Genomic DNA, 13,321 nt, shown 5'->3' with positions numbered 1-13,321 from the left:
CGGTGATGGCTTGCCTACTCTTCACAAAGGACAATGTGGGATCTTTAACGTTCACCAACTAACTCTGGCAGACGGGACACCAAGTTTAACATCCATCCAAGGGATGGCACACACATCCTGCCTCGTCCTGCCTGCAGAACACCAGGATGAGAGTTTACGGCTGGGCCGAGATTCAAAACCAGGCAAGACGGCGCAGAAGAGAGTACGTGCATACCTCTCGGGCCGAGGCTATCCTGCCAGCCCCTTGGAAGTTCTGTGAAAGAATGACATCAGAACTCTATTACCTGGAAGAGCTTGGGCTGAGTGTGCTCCTTGCCAGGGATTTAATGAGAAAACGTTTGAGCTATGGTTAACTCCAGTAAAAGCCTGTAACTTGTCATTAAACTTTATGAATGCAACAATACCGCGGCTCTTTGAGTGATATTCTCTCAGTATGTGAAAAGGCTCATGATCGAGTGCCATTGATTGTTGGAGAGACAGTCACTCTTACTTTGTTCGAAAGAAATGGCAGAGAGGTGGTGCACTTGCCACGAGTTGTCCGGTCTGGGTTTGATTCACGACCCGGCTATTAACTGTCACAGTGGTGCTTGACAGGCGTGGCATTACACTAACGAGTGCACTATCCCTAGGATGGACATTAAACTGCGTAAAACCATCTGTGAGCATTAGCCGCTGGACGTTAAAGATACCGAGGCCTTTTACAAAGAGCGAGTTCACACCGACCGGAAATCTAGCCGAATTCTAAATCACCGCCCTAATGTGCAGGGGCACCGCATCAGCAGTGCAGCCACATCTTAGTAACCATGCAACTAGCAGGCCAAATTGATAATTTGATCCCCGTCCAATACCCATTCGTTAACGACAACTCATCGGTTAGAAGACCTCGGAAGTACATTACATGTCAAAGAACATTAATACGTCATAGACAGTAGGTAGATCAATATATACAGTACAATGCTTGATAAAAAGCCCAAATTTTTTTGGATTTCAAACCGGATACCGATATAATTGGTGAGATGGTGAGCTCTGATTGTCAAGTGTGGTATCAGATGTGAAGAAATAACTGTTAATTGATCGGTAAGATCGGCGAAGGAGTCGCGTGATCTCTCAAAATGCGCTAATTATTCCAAAACAGAAAAGAGTACACGACCACAACCGAAACATCAATGTCAAGGTAATTTCACTGCTTATCTAACGACATAACTCTCAAGGGTGAAGGAAGAGTTTGTAGAAAAAAAAAGGTTACCACCTTAGCTAACTTCACCAAATATACACCCTGTGAAAAGCAACCCATGTGCCGCCATCTCCAACCACCACAGGTCAACATGTAAACCTCCACAAGCACCTCACAATAAAGTAAATGTGTTTTTGCTATAATAGAGGAGGAGATTGGGACCACACTCTGTACAGAGCGTTGGTGCTGCCTCAGCAGTCTCCTTGGCTATTGGGCACAATCCTGGACGGGTCGCCACTCCGACGCAGGATACCAGCATGCTGGCACTCATTTTGCCGACCTCGGAAGGATGACGGGCTGAGTTAACCCCACCTGGTATTAATTCAACAGCTGATCCAAAGCCCGCCACCCTCACCATAAAGCCAACACCAGGCATTAGAATAGAGTACTATTTATATTATACCAACACTTATTTTCTTCTGCAGGATATCAAAGCGAATGAGACGTTGTTTGTTTGTTTGTTTGTTTTAGACGCTCCTCATCGAAGCATGCCTGGTGTTGGCTTTATGGTTAGGGTGGTGGGCTTTGGATCCGAGGGTCCTGAGTTCAAATCCCGCTCAGCTGTTGAATTAATACCAGGTGGGGTTGACTCTGCCTGTTCATCCTTCTGAGGTTGGCAAAATGAGTGCCAGCGTGCTGGTATACTGTGTCGGAGTGGCGACCCGTCCAGGATTGTACCCAATAGCTGAGGAGACTGCTTCAGCAGCAGCAATACTCTGCACAGAGTGTGGTCCCAATCTCCTCCTCATCATCTAAGCTCCCAAGGTTAATCATGACAAAACTTTATAGGATCACATTTTTACCACGAAACACCTTACTTGGAATTTTAAGTTGTCATTTTCTCACAATTCATGACTTATAAACACACGAGCCTCCACCTGTCGCGGGGAAGGGGTGGGAGTCCGGAGGGAGGGGAGGGGTGTGTGGTGGGAGTCCGGAGGGAGGGGGTGGAAGGGGTGCGAGGAGGGACCCAGCATTGCCCAACAAAGCAGGTACCTATGATTGTGGTAAATAAATAAAGAAATACAGAAGCGATTAAAAAACAAACAAACCAAAAAAAAGAAGACATCTCGACCTGTGGGGCGGGGCGAACAATGGCTATTTATTGGGTCGCCGAAATAGGTGACCCTTATTGTCAGTAATTCTGTTTTTGTGTTTGGATGTTTGTTTGGATGTTTGTTCGTTTGTCATCAGAATAATTGGTAGTAAACGTGGGCGGATTTTGACCAAACTCGGGTGGTAGGTACATCTTATGACCAAGTGCTTTGGAAATTTTGATGGTTGCTAGGGACGCTTTGGTTCCCTAGCAACAACCAAAAAACCTTCAAAATCGGTACCGTTCACGTGAAATCAATTCCGAAAGCCATTATCCCACGTAGGGTTATGAAATTTGGCAAGAATGATCTACAGGTGATGCTCTATCAAATATCTTCCGTTTTTTTGTGATATATGGAATACTTTACCCACAGTGCCCCCTACAATTAGGGTATGCGCGAAAATTGGCGAAAATTGAAGGCCCCCTAGCGACCAGGTGAGTGCATCGATACGAATGAAACTTTGCAGGTTCATGGTACTCAAGGAGTACTACAACTTTGCCTCAGGACATATTGACCGATTTCACTTCGGTAAGGGGTCAAAGGTCAATTAGTGCAAAAATCGATAATATGCGAGAGCTGGAGGTGCCTTCGTGCCAAATTCTGCTCCTCCTAGGGTTATGGACGGATGGTCATGAAAATTCACACTAATCGTCTGGAATACATTGTGCACAAACGATCAAGCCGGATTTTCGATTTAGATCTTTGTTCGCCCACAGCACCCCCTCGAACAATGGGGATTTCCAATTTCAAACCACATTTTCGGTACTTTTCATCCAAATGGATACCGAGTAGTTATCAGTACAGTATATGGAACTGGATGAGATTTGATATGCATAATCTTAAGGTGATTCCCTATCCGCTATATGACATCCATTTTGCTCTATATCTTATAGTTTCCATACTCGGCAACCCATCGCCGCCTACCGGCTTGTAATCACTATTATTTTGCCCTTTCACATTTCGATCCAATTTTTAATTACTTTCTCCATATTCTCAAAATAAAGGTTTGTTAAAAATTTTGTGACAAAAGCTCAAATGGTAAAAAAAGTGATGGCCTGCACAGACGGAGACGGACACGCACGCACAACTGCAAAACTCTATCTCGCGCTGCGCAGGGGGACAGGCTAACGACGATCATATCTACCATGCCAACCACATTTGTACACATGATGTTCAACACCATAAAGTGGTTCAGGTTGTCTGCTGATAAGGAATCTTAATTTATGAGGGAAAAGGAGCATAAAAAGGGCAATTTTGTTTGGGAAAACCAATAACCAATTGCTCAGAAATTCAGAATGGACAACTGGCTTCGCACCACGTCCTAAGGACTATGCAGTGGAGCACCAAATGGCAATATGGAGTTCCATCCGTTTCTTATCGGAATCGAATCTAAACTGATCCAATCAGTGGGATCACCTACAATGGCTATCTGTATTTTACAATCACTGAAGGAGGCATCCGATGTGAAAGATCCAGTCACAAGACGCATACTTCTCAGCGAAAACATTTCATGGATTCGATCATTCGAGTGTACACGGCAAGAGCTACTACCATCCAGATAACACCACCAAATTGTACTTAAACTTACATCGAAAATAACTGCTGAAATAACTCAACCATCAGCTAAGTTAGCCTACTCTGAAGACAACAATATTTAATTGAAAGCTCTCTTTTAATGCAAAAACCGAGGCTCGTGGAAGAGTGAGGAGTAAAATTGAGGGTAAAATGCAAACAAACTTTCATTGGGGACACACGAGTGAGGGAATGAACAATAAAGGAGAAAAAGAGAGGACAGAAGTAAACACACCAACATTTTTCTTCCAACAGTAAGAGGGTTAGGTTAGGCAAGGTTAATGAGGGTAGAAAAGATCGTGGGCAAGGATGGTGGCTATCTCGGAAAATAATCGAAAAAAAGCTCCTCCGGTTGATCCGTACGCTCAATGAGGCACATATGGGTTAGAGGAAATGCAGCAACCTATTATTTATTTACAAGCAGTACTGAATCCATGTCAGGAGTGTCAACTAATGGCTCATGTCTGAGATTTGTTTCACACTCCAACTGCATGCCGGCTGCACTTGTCGTGGCACATCACCTTTCTGCGACATTTTAATCTGTACCACCAAAACGCTTTCTCAACAGGCTTCAACCACCATGATTAGTCTCTGGACAATCAACTTATCACCTTCTTACTTCCGCCAACAAAGGTGGATGGAGGTTATGTTTTTACCGTTGTCCGCGAGAAGGATATCTCAAAAAGTTGTGCATGGATTCAGACGAGATTTGGTGGACAGGTTGGGTGTGTGACAAGGATGAATTGATTACATTTTGGTGAAGATCCGAACGTGGATCAGGATGCTATAATTTTTTATTTTTTTGTAAGTGATTCTTCACCATTGAGAGATCGGGCAAAATCGATACATAGCACGGTATTTCAAAAAGCTGTGAACGGATTATGACAAAACTTGGTGGTTGAGTTCGGTTGTTGACAAGAACAAACCGATTACCTAGATTTTGGTTCAGCTCCAGATGCAGATCCGGCAGATCAGTGGAACATAAAACGTAAACTATTCAGTCTGGTGAAGGTATGTACTCTACTGAGTGCCGTTCTGGTGTTTACACTGTAATCTAAGGGTTTAAAATAATCTAAGGGTTTCTAAGGGTTTAAGGGTCTAAGGGTCTGTAATCTAAGGGTTTAAAAAAAATCCAATTGCTTTGGTTCCTCCTGGTTAATGGTTTGATAGAAAGCTCACCAGGTTGCTGGGTGTTAAGCAGGAGTACACCATTTGTTGTTTGTCGGTGGTAGCACTCGAAGCAGCCCTTAAACTCCCTGTGAAGTTTTTTTCCTCACCACAGAAGTCTACAGGCTTATGCGAAGCATTTGTACTGTGCTCGCTGAAGTGCTCCATTATACCAGTCCTGCAAACACAAGAATGTATCATCAGCAAATTTTGTCGTACAATTTGCTCTTCGAATAAAGGTACAGTTAAAGTAGTGGAGTTTTTTTTTTTTTTTTTTTTTTTAATGTCACAAAAAATGAAATCGAACAGCTGAGACATTCTAAGTCATGGACACAAGTGCAAAATGAGTTATGCAGACTTCAGTCGAAAAGTTTTTGACAAGACTGGGGCAAGTGATATGAGAATGGCAGAATAACTCGCATGATGTCATTTGACCCTTGAACTCAGACAGAGCTTGAAATCTCACAAAAGGTCACAAGCATTGCATTGCCCTTGATGGTGGTCGATCTCCTGCTCTTTCCTGAAAGGCTAGTGCATCTCAAAGTAGTGCTTTGAGACCTATTCTCTACCTGGTTTCCATTAATGACCTCTTGGCCTCTTTGGAAAAGCCTGGATATTACTTTGCGGTGCACTCCACTATATTGCTGGAACATTTCTCATCGCAATGACAGGCAGGCTACAGACACATCCTTTTCCACCGATTTGGAGAAAATAAAAGTATAAAGTTGGTCAATCACCTGGATTGGGTGAATCAATGCTTCGATGTCCCATACACTCAGTCGGTCTCTATATAAAGACCGTATGGCTAACCCTCCATGTAATCTTGAGCAATCGACCTCTGACAGAGATGCAGTCTATAGAGCTCCTCGGATTAGCAATCTGCCATGACCTTTCCTGGGCGAATTAGATGTCCGTAGTGGTCAACAGGGGCAGGAAGGCACCTTGGATTATTTGCAGAACCAAGTTATTCCTCGGTCACTCTAAGTTTCGAACAATGTACACTGTACAGATATCCCCCGTGGGATGGTTCAGCCAGCTCTCACCTCACACCCCCGGAAGTGGTGGAATGAAAGACCTTGAGGATCATGAGAGTTGCCAAACAGGAGGCTGGAGTGCAAGAAAGGTTGGTGGCATAGCAGTTTTCCATTGCCTCATTCCTCTTCCCACTACACATGCAATCTCAGCAAGGGATGCCAAAGCCATGTTGACCCTCAGCCCATCCAGGCTAAATGATCACCTCCACTCATGTCCCACTCTTCTCTCGACCCTGGCATCGCCTCCATGAATCTGCCCAATCAGGTTTTTGACACGTGCACTCAGTTAAAATGGAGAGCCATTGCCATCTCATGTTATCCCCTATTCCAATTCCCGATCTTTTCTGTCCTCACTAACTGTCCTCTCCTGTCCACCAACAGTTTTCGACATTTATTATGTTTGTCAGCTTTACCCATCTGCTTACATGCTCCTTATCTCTTCAGCACAATCGGTGCACTTGTCAGGTCGATGTTCCTACTTATGCTGCCTGTGTTCCTCTCTTCCCCATTTCTCCATCTTTCAATATAATTATGCCAACTCCATCCACTCCATTACTGTCAATGTCATCCCTCTGGCGTTCAGATCTTTCACGAGGATCGATCTTTGTACATCAAAAAGGAAGATTTATTCAGGTCCAAGACCATCACCGAGACTGAAACCTCACTGTAGCAGGTTCAAGATTCAAGAAACACATTCAACAGCAGGGTTGAGGGACAAAATAGAGGGAAACTTGGACAAATAAGGGATGTGGGTAAGAATGAGGGGTAGGGGAGGATGCATGGGGTAGACAATGTGGATACAGTTCAAGCAAACCTTCAGGAAGGAAAGACTGAAAACTTGGAAGTAGGTGGGGAAGTGGGCTTGGGAGAGGGGGCTTATCAGGGGTAGAAAAGATAATGGTTCTGGATGGGGGATAATCTGAGATGGTGATGAACAGCAATCTTGAAGACCTAGAGGGAGGAATGGGATTGAGGAGAATGTGAAAGTTGGTTCCACAGGCAGGAAAAATGAGGAACAAACTATTGGAGGTGAGAAGCGATTCTGGATTATGGGAGTTCCAGCAGAAATAGGTTGATGGTGGACCATGGAAACGTGAGGGGGGAGGGGGCACATAAAGAGCAGAGGGTTAAAGACCAGGAAGGAGGCGATAGAATGACAGAGAGACCCATGGCGATGTCATGGCGGAACCTGTCCACGATGTGGAAGTGATTGGCCCATGGGTTCAGCTTCATCGTGGAAGATTCCAATGATCTTAAAAGCCTTGGTTTCCATGGCTTCAAGCTAAGGAAAGTGTGAGGCAGGGACACCAGCCCTTAGGGAAGAGCAATACTCCATCAAGCTGCAGATGAAGGCCTTGTAGATGGATCGGAGTTCAGGTGTGCCAAGGAAGAGCTTTGCACAACAGAGTATTCCAGTCAGCAACTGGCTTTGTAGTGGTGGTGGAGCAGTGGGACAACACCTGGACTCAATATAGGGATGATCAAACAGGAGTGAGAAGGGGGAAGGAAATATAGCTATATGAAGGGATTTGTCAAAAATGAATGAGTTTGAACAACGGTCTAGAGATTGTAGAAAGATCTACATTGTCCATCCATCAGGACCATACTCTGTACAGAGCATCAGTTTCTGCCAAAGCAGCCTCCTGGGCTGTTGGGCACAATCCTGGACACAACACAAGACACTCAAATGGCTCGATCATCACAGCAAGTTGGTACTGTGCTGTGTCACGTGATTGGGTTTTCGTATATCATGCCTCGCCCGCTAGGGGTGGTAAGACTGTGCTTCTGGTCGCGCAATAAAGCGGAGTAGATGGTGGCCCGCATGCTTCTTGCGTCCCACCGCACCTAGTACACACTAGTTGGCTGACGAGGATGGGTGCATACGGACTTATGCCCGTTTTCGACGGGGACGACTTCGAATTGTTTTCGGAGCAATTGGAATGCTATTTCCACGCGAACGATGTGGTCGACGAGAGCAAGCAGAAGTCGATCTTGCTCGCTTCGCTTTCGCCGGAGCATTATCGGCTGCTGGGTGATTTAGTGGCACCGAACAGGCCCCGGGATGACGGGCTGGCGTTTCGGGACGTTGTGGAGAAAATGAAAGCACACATGGCGGTTGAGCAGACTCGCGGGGATGTTCGAGCCACCACCGGCCACGCGGGGTCGCGAGCACCCCGGGACGAGCGCACGGCCTTCGATGCGGGTCGGACGTCGCCGCGCAGCCACGCGTGCGGCGGGGTGACCCCGCGGACATGCTTGGGATGTGGAGGTCGACACCTGCGCCGTGCGTGCCCGTATAAAGGCAACGTGTGTTTGAATTGTCACAAGGTGGGTCATTTGGCGCGTGTGTGCCGTGGGGCATCGGCCACCGTTAAAGTCGTGGACGGCGATGTGCGACGCGACTCGGGGCGGAACCAGCGGCCGTTGTTGAGCCTGTGTTCAGTTGGCCCGACGACGGCGCGCCCGATGACGGTGGAAGTCGAAGTGAACGAAACGCCGATCACGTTCCAGGTCGATACGGGAGCAGCGGTGTCGCTCATCGGCGAACAGACCGCACGTAGACTCAACGGCTTGAAGCTTATCAGGTCAAACCTCGCGCTGTTCACGTACATCCGCGGGAAGATAACGCCAGTCGGGATGGCAGACGTGTCTGTGCGGTGCCAAGGCCAGGTCGCCACGCTTCGGGTGTACGTCGTACAGGGGAGGGGGCCGTCTCTTCTCGGCCGGGATTGGATGACCCGCATCAGGCTAGACTGGTCCGTAGTTCACCTTGTGCAACCCGTGCCGAGCCAGTGGGAGGATCAGTTGGAGGAGATTCTTCAAAGACATCAAGGGTTGTTTGGAGACGACCTTGGAAAACTCAAGGGCATGGAGGCGAAACTCTTCTTGAAGGAGGGGGTGGTTCCTCGGTTTTGTAAACCGCGTCCGGTGCCGTATGCCCTGCGGGACAAGGTCAAGGGTGAACTGGATAGGCTAGAGGCCTGTGGAGTGATCGAACGGGTGTCGTGCTCGGATTGGGCCACCCCGGTTGTCAATGTGCTGAAACGGAATGGGGACGTCCGATTGTGCGGGGACTTCAAATCCACGGTTAACCCGGGGCTCAGCGTGGAGCAATATCCATTGCCGTCAATCGATGAAATATATGCGCGATTGGCGGGGAGTCAATACTTCACGAAGCTAGACCTGCGTGATGCATATTTTCACCTGCCGATGGATCCCGGGAGTAGCGAGCTTTTAACAATCAACACGTGTCAAGGACTCTATCGATATACCAGACTCTGTTTTGGGATTGCTTCGGCCCCAGCTTTGTGGCAGAAAGCTATGGATCAGGTTTGCATTGGCCTGCCCGCTCAGACCTACCTGGACGATGTACTCATTGCGGGAAAAACGGCGGACGAGCATCTGGCGAACATTGCCCGAGTGCTGACGAAGCTAGAAGCGTGCGGCCTGCGCTTAAACAGGGACAAGTGCGCGTTCTTCAAGCAGCGCTTGGAATACCTCGGGCACATCATCACGCCGGAGGGGCTGTTGAAAGGTCCTCGGAAGGTGGAGGCGATTCAGCGCATGCCACCGCCTCGCGACAAGACGCAGCTGCGCTCGTTAATTGGCATGGCCCAGTATTACCAAAGGTTCGTGCGCGGGCTCAGCTCACAACTTGCGCCGTTGACGCGGTTGCTCAAGAAGGACGAGCGCTGGGTTTGGGGGCCTGCACACCAGGCGTCGTTCGACCGCGTCAAGCGGCTGCTCACAGAGGATACAGTCCTCGTGCACTACGAGCCTGCGCGTCCGCTCCTATTGGCATGCGACAGCTCTGCATATGGCATCGGGGCAGTGCTCTCCCACAGGATGGACGATGGTTCCGAGCGGCCTGTTTGTTTTGCATCCCGGACCCTGTCCACAGCAGAGCACGGATATGCCCAGATTGAGCGGGAGGCTCTCAGCCTCGTCTGGGGTGTGCGGAGGTTTCATCAATATCTGCTGGGGCGGCATTTCACTTTACAGACGGATCACAAACCGCTTCAATTCATCCTGAGACCCGAACGCAGGGTGCCGGTGGTAGCAGCCGCGCGACTACAGCGGTGGTGTCTGTTTCTGGGTGCTTACGATTATGATATTCAGTTCCGAAGCACCGAGAAGCATGCTAACTGCGACGGGCTCTCACGCTTGCCGTGTGCGGAGGGTCCAGCTGCGTCTGAGTTGGGCGACCGGGTCGATGTGTTCGCGCTGGACCAGGTCCAAAGCGGGCCGGTCACGGCCAGGCAGGTTGCGGTGGAGTCGGCTCGTGATCCGGTGCTTGCCCGTGTCGTCCAGGCGATTTCTACGGGGAATTGGAGCGATCTGCCTTCGACACCGGCATTTCAACCTTTCACATCACGCGCAGCGTAGCTGTCGTTGGTCCAACGGTGCATAATGTGGGGAATGAGGACTGTGATTCCACCGAGGTTCAGGCAGCGGTGTTTGGAAGAACTGCATGTCAGTCACCTGGGCATCGTGAAGACCAAGAGTCTTGCTCATAGCCTGTTGTGGTGGCCGGGGTTGGACAAAGACATTGAGCAGTTGGTTAAGCGTTGCGCCACGTGCCAGACAGATGCTGATAACCCGCGTCGAGCTTCGGGTCTCTGGCCTGTGCCAGACCGAGCTTGGCAGAGGGTCCATGTAGATTTTGCAGGACTGGTTAATGGCAAGATGTTTTTGATTGTGATTGATGCATTCTCTAAATGGCCAGAGGTTGTGGTAATGCAGCATACTTCAGCAAACATTACAGTAGAGAAGCTGCGGACGATCTTTGCTAATAAGGGGTTGCCGGAGATCCTGGTCTCTGATAATGGTCCGCAGTTCATCGCGGGTGTATTTGATGAGTTTATGCACCAGAATGGCATTCGACATCTACGGTCCGCACCGTATCATCCTGAGACGAATGGCCAAGCTGAGTCGTTTGTCAAGATGTTGAAGCGGGCTTTGCGCAGGGGGGGGTGTTGCACCTGTGCAGGCGGTAGTCGATGTCTTTTTGCTCCATTACAGTAACGCAGTTCATCCTGTCACGGGTGATTCGCCTGCCATTCGTCTCTATGGACGGGCTTTGCGGTCCAGGCTGGATTTGCTGCGACCTGGAGGGTCGGGGAGTGGGGCAATGTCGCGTCCGACGCGGCTGCGCAGCTTCGAGGTGGGGCAGCGGGTGATGGTACGCGATTATTTCCACGGTTCCAAATGGGTGCCGGCGGTGGTCTCTGTGGTGCTAGGGCCGGCGAATTGCATGGTGCGGACTGATGGTGGGGATGTGTGGAAGCGGCACGTGGACCAGATGCATGATCGCTGTTCAGCGTCACCCCCCCCCCACACCTCCCCGAGCCGAACGTTGCGGGGCCCCCACCGGTAGTCTCGCCGGCACCTGACGTTGTATCGCCGGGACTGGCTGGGCCGGCGCCGAGGGGGTCTTCGCCTGATGCCGTCCTACCCGGGGACGTCGAGCAGGCTGGGCAGTCGGGGGTAGCTGGTGTTGCGGAAAGTGCAAGTCCAGCGAGGGTGTCACCTCGACCGAGCCGGGAGGCATCTGAGCCTGGACTGTCTGGTGGCGCTGCCCGTCCGAGGCGGGTCAGGGTGCGGCCGCGGTACTTGGAGGATTATGAGTGTTGATGGGTTCCCGATGGTCATGTTGTGATTATCCGTTCGTTATGTGACGGGTCATTTTACGGGGGGAGGAGTGTGCTGTGTCACGTGATTGGGTTTTCGTATATCATGCCTCGCCCGCTAGTGGTGGTAAGACTGTGCTTCTGGTCGCGCAATAAAGCGGAGTAGATGGTGGCCCGCGTGCTTCTTGCGTCCCACTGCACCTAGTACACACTAGGTACTCATTTTGCCGACCTCAGAAGGATGACAGGCTGAGTCAACCCCACCTGATATTAATTCAACAGCCGAGCAGAATTTGAACTCAGGAACTGAGGATCCCAAGCCCAGCACCCTAACCATAAAGCCAACAACAGGCATGTCTACATTGTGGTGTAGCAAAAATCTTGAGTGTTGCAGTGGGAAAAAGAAAGAAAGAAGAAAGAATGAAAGAATGAAACAATGAAAGAATGAGATTGAAAGAATGAAAGATTGAAAGAATGAAACAAAGATTGAAAGAATGAAAGAATTAAAGATTGAAACAATGAAAGATTGAAAGATTGAAAGATTGAAACAATGAAAGATTGAAAGAATGAGATAATGAAATTGAAAGAATGAAAGATTGAAAGAATGAAAGATTGAAAGAAGGATTGAAAGATTGAAAGATTGAAAGAATGAGATAATGAAATTGAAAGAATGAAAGAATGAAAGATTGAAAGAATGAAAGAATGGAAGATTGAAAGAATGAAAGATTGAAAGAATGAAAGATTGAAAGAATGAAACAAAGAAAGATTGAAAGAATGAAAGAATGGAAGATTGAAAGAATGAAAGAATGAAAGATTGAAAGAATGAAACAAAGAAAGATTGAAAGAATGAAAGAATGAGATTAAAGAATGAAATAATGAAAGATTGAAATAATGAAATAATGAAAGATTGAAAGAATGAAACAAAGATTGAAAGAATGAAACAAAGATTGAAAGAATGAAACAAAGATTGAAAGAATGAAACAAAGAAAGATTGAAAGATTGAAAGAATGAAGAATGAGATTAAAGAATGAAAGAATGAAATAATGAAAGATTGAAAGAATGAAGAATGAGATTAAAGAATGAAAGAATGAAATAATGAAAGATTGAAAGAATGAAACAGAGATTGAAAGAATGAAAGATTGAAAGAATGAAAGATGGTTTGACTCAAGACACTACAACAATGTATAAATGAGTGTGTCAATCACTTCACTCACTGCCTTTATGCATTGAAACCATCTGACACTCCCCTTAGTTTGTGGTTTGGACTTCCTTTCCTTGATGTAAACTCGACTTGTAAACGATGGATCCGAACTTGATTGGATTTTCACTTTCATTTGGAACACACACGGTTACCATGGCGACGCTTAATTTTTCCATGACAACCAGCGACATTAACATCAATTGTCCGATCTCTACGTCAACAATCATCGCGTCTGTACCTCACAAAGGTTACAAGAACTCAGGAAACATTAAACTTAACACCATAGAATCAGTTTGAACGTCACAAGCGTTCAGTGTCAGGGAGAAACAGGCACCCAAAGCACGCAGAAAACACAAACATTCAAAGCGCAGTCACACGGTGGAAGT

At 47.7% G+C, this 13,321-nt stretch overlaps 1 protein-coding gene across 4 annotated transcripts in view; it reads right to left on the bottom strand.

The window, feature by feature from the left end:
• LRRC56 (leucine rich repeat containing 56) overlaps nucleotides 1-13,321 on the bottom strand; it is a 77,546-nt gene that overhangs the window by 63,600 nt on the left and 625 nt on the right. For 3 of the 4 annotated variants that reach the window (XM_085880708.1, XM_085880714.1, XM_085880707.1), the window contains one exon: nucleotides 5,083-5,248. In XM_085880708.1, coding sequence (XP_085736834.1) covers nucleotides 5,083-5,238 — 156 coding nt within the window. In that variant the 5' untranslated portion in view covers nucleotides 5,239-5,248. Of the gene's footprint in view, nucleotides 1-5,082; nucleotides 5,249-13,321 lie in introns of those variants that run through there. The other variant, XM_085880709.1, reaches the window with a different exon arrangement.

The sequence above is a fragment of the Eptatretus burgeri genome, chromosome 5, assembly GCF_056783735.1.
Source record: "Eptatretus burgeri isolate ZD-2024b chromosome 5, Ebu_testis_v1, whole genome shotgun sequence".
NCBI lineage: Eukaryota > Metazoa > Chordata > Myxini > Myxiniformes > Myxinidae > Eptatretus > Eptatretus burgeri.
Note: the sequence above shows the minus strand (reverse complement) of the source record. Positions and strands in the feature narration are given on the sequence as shown.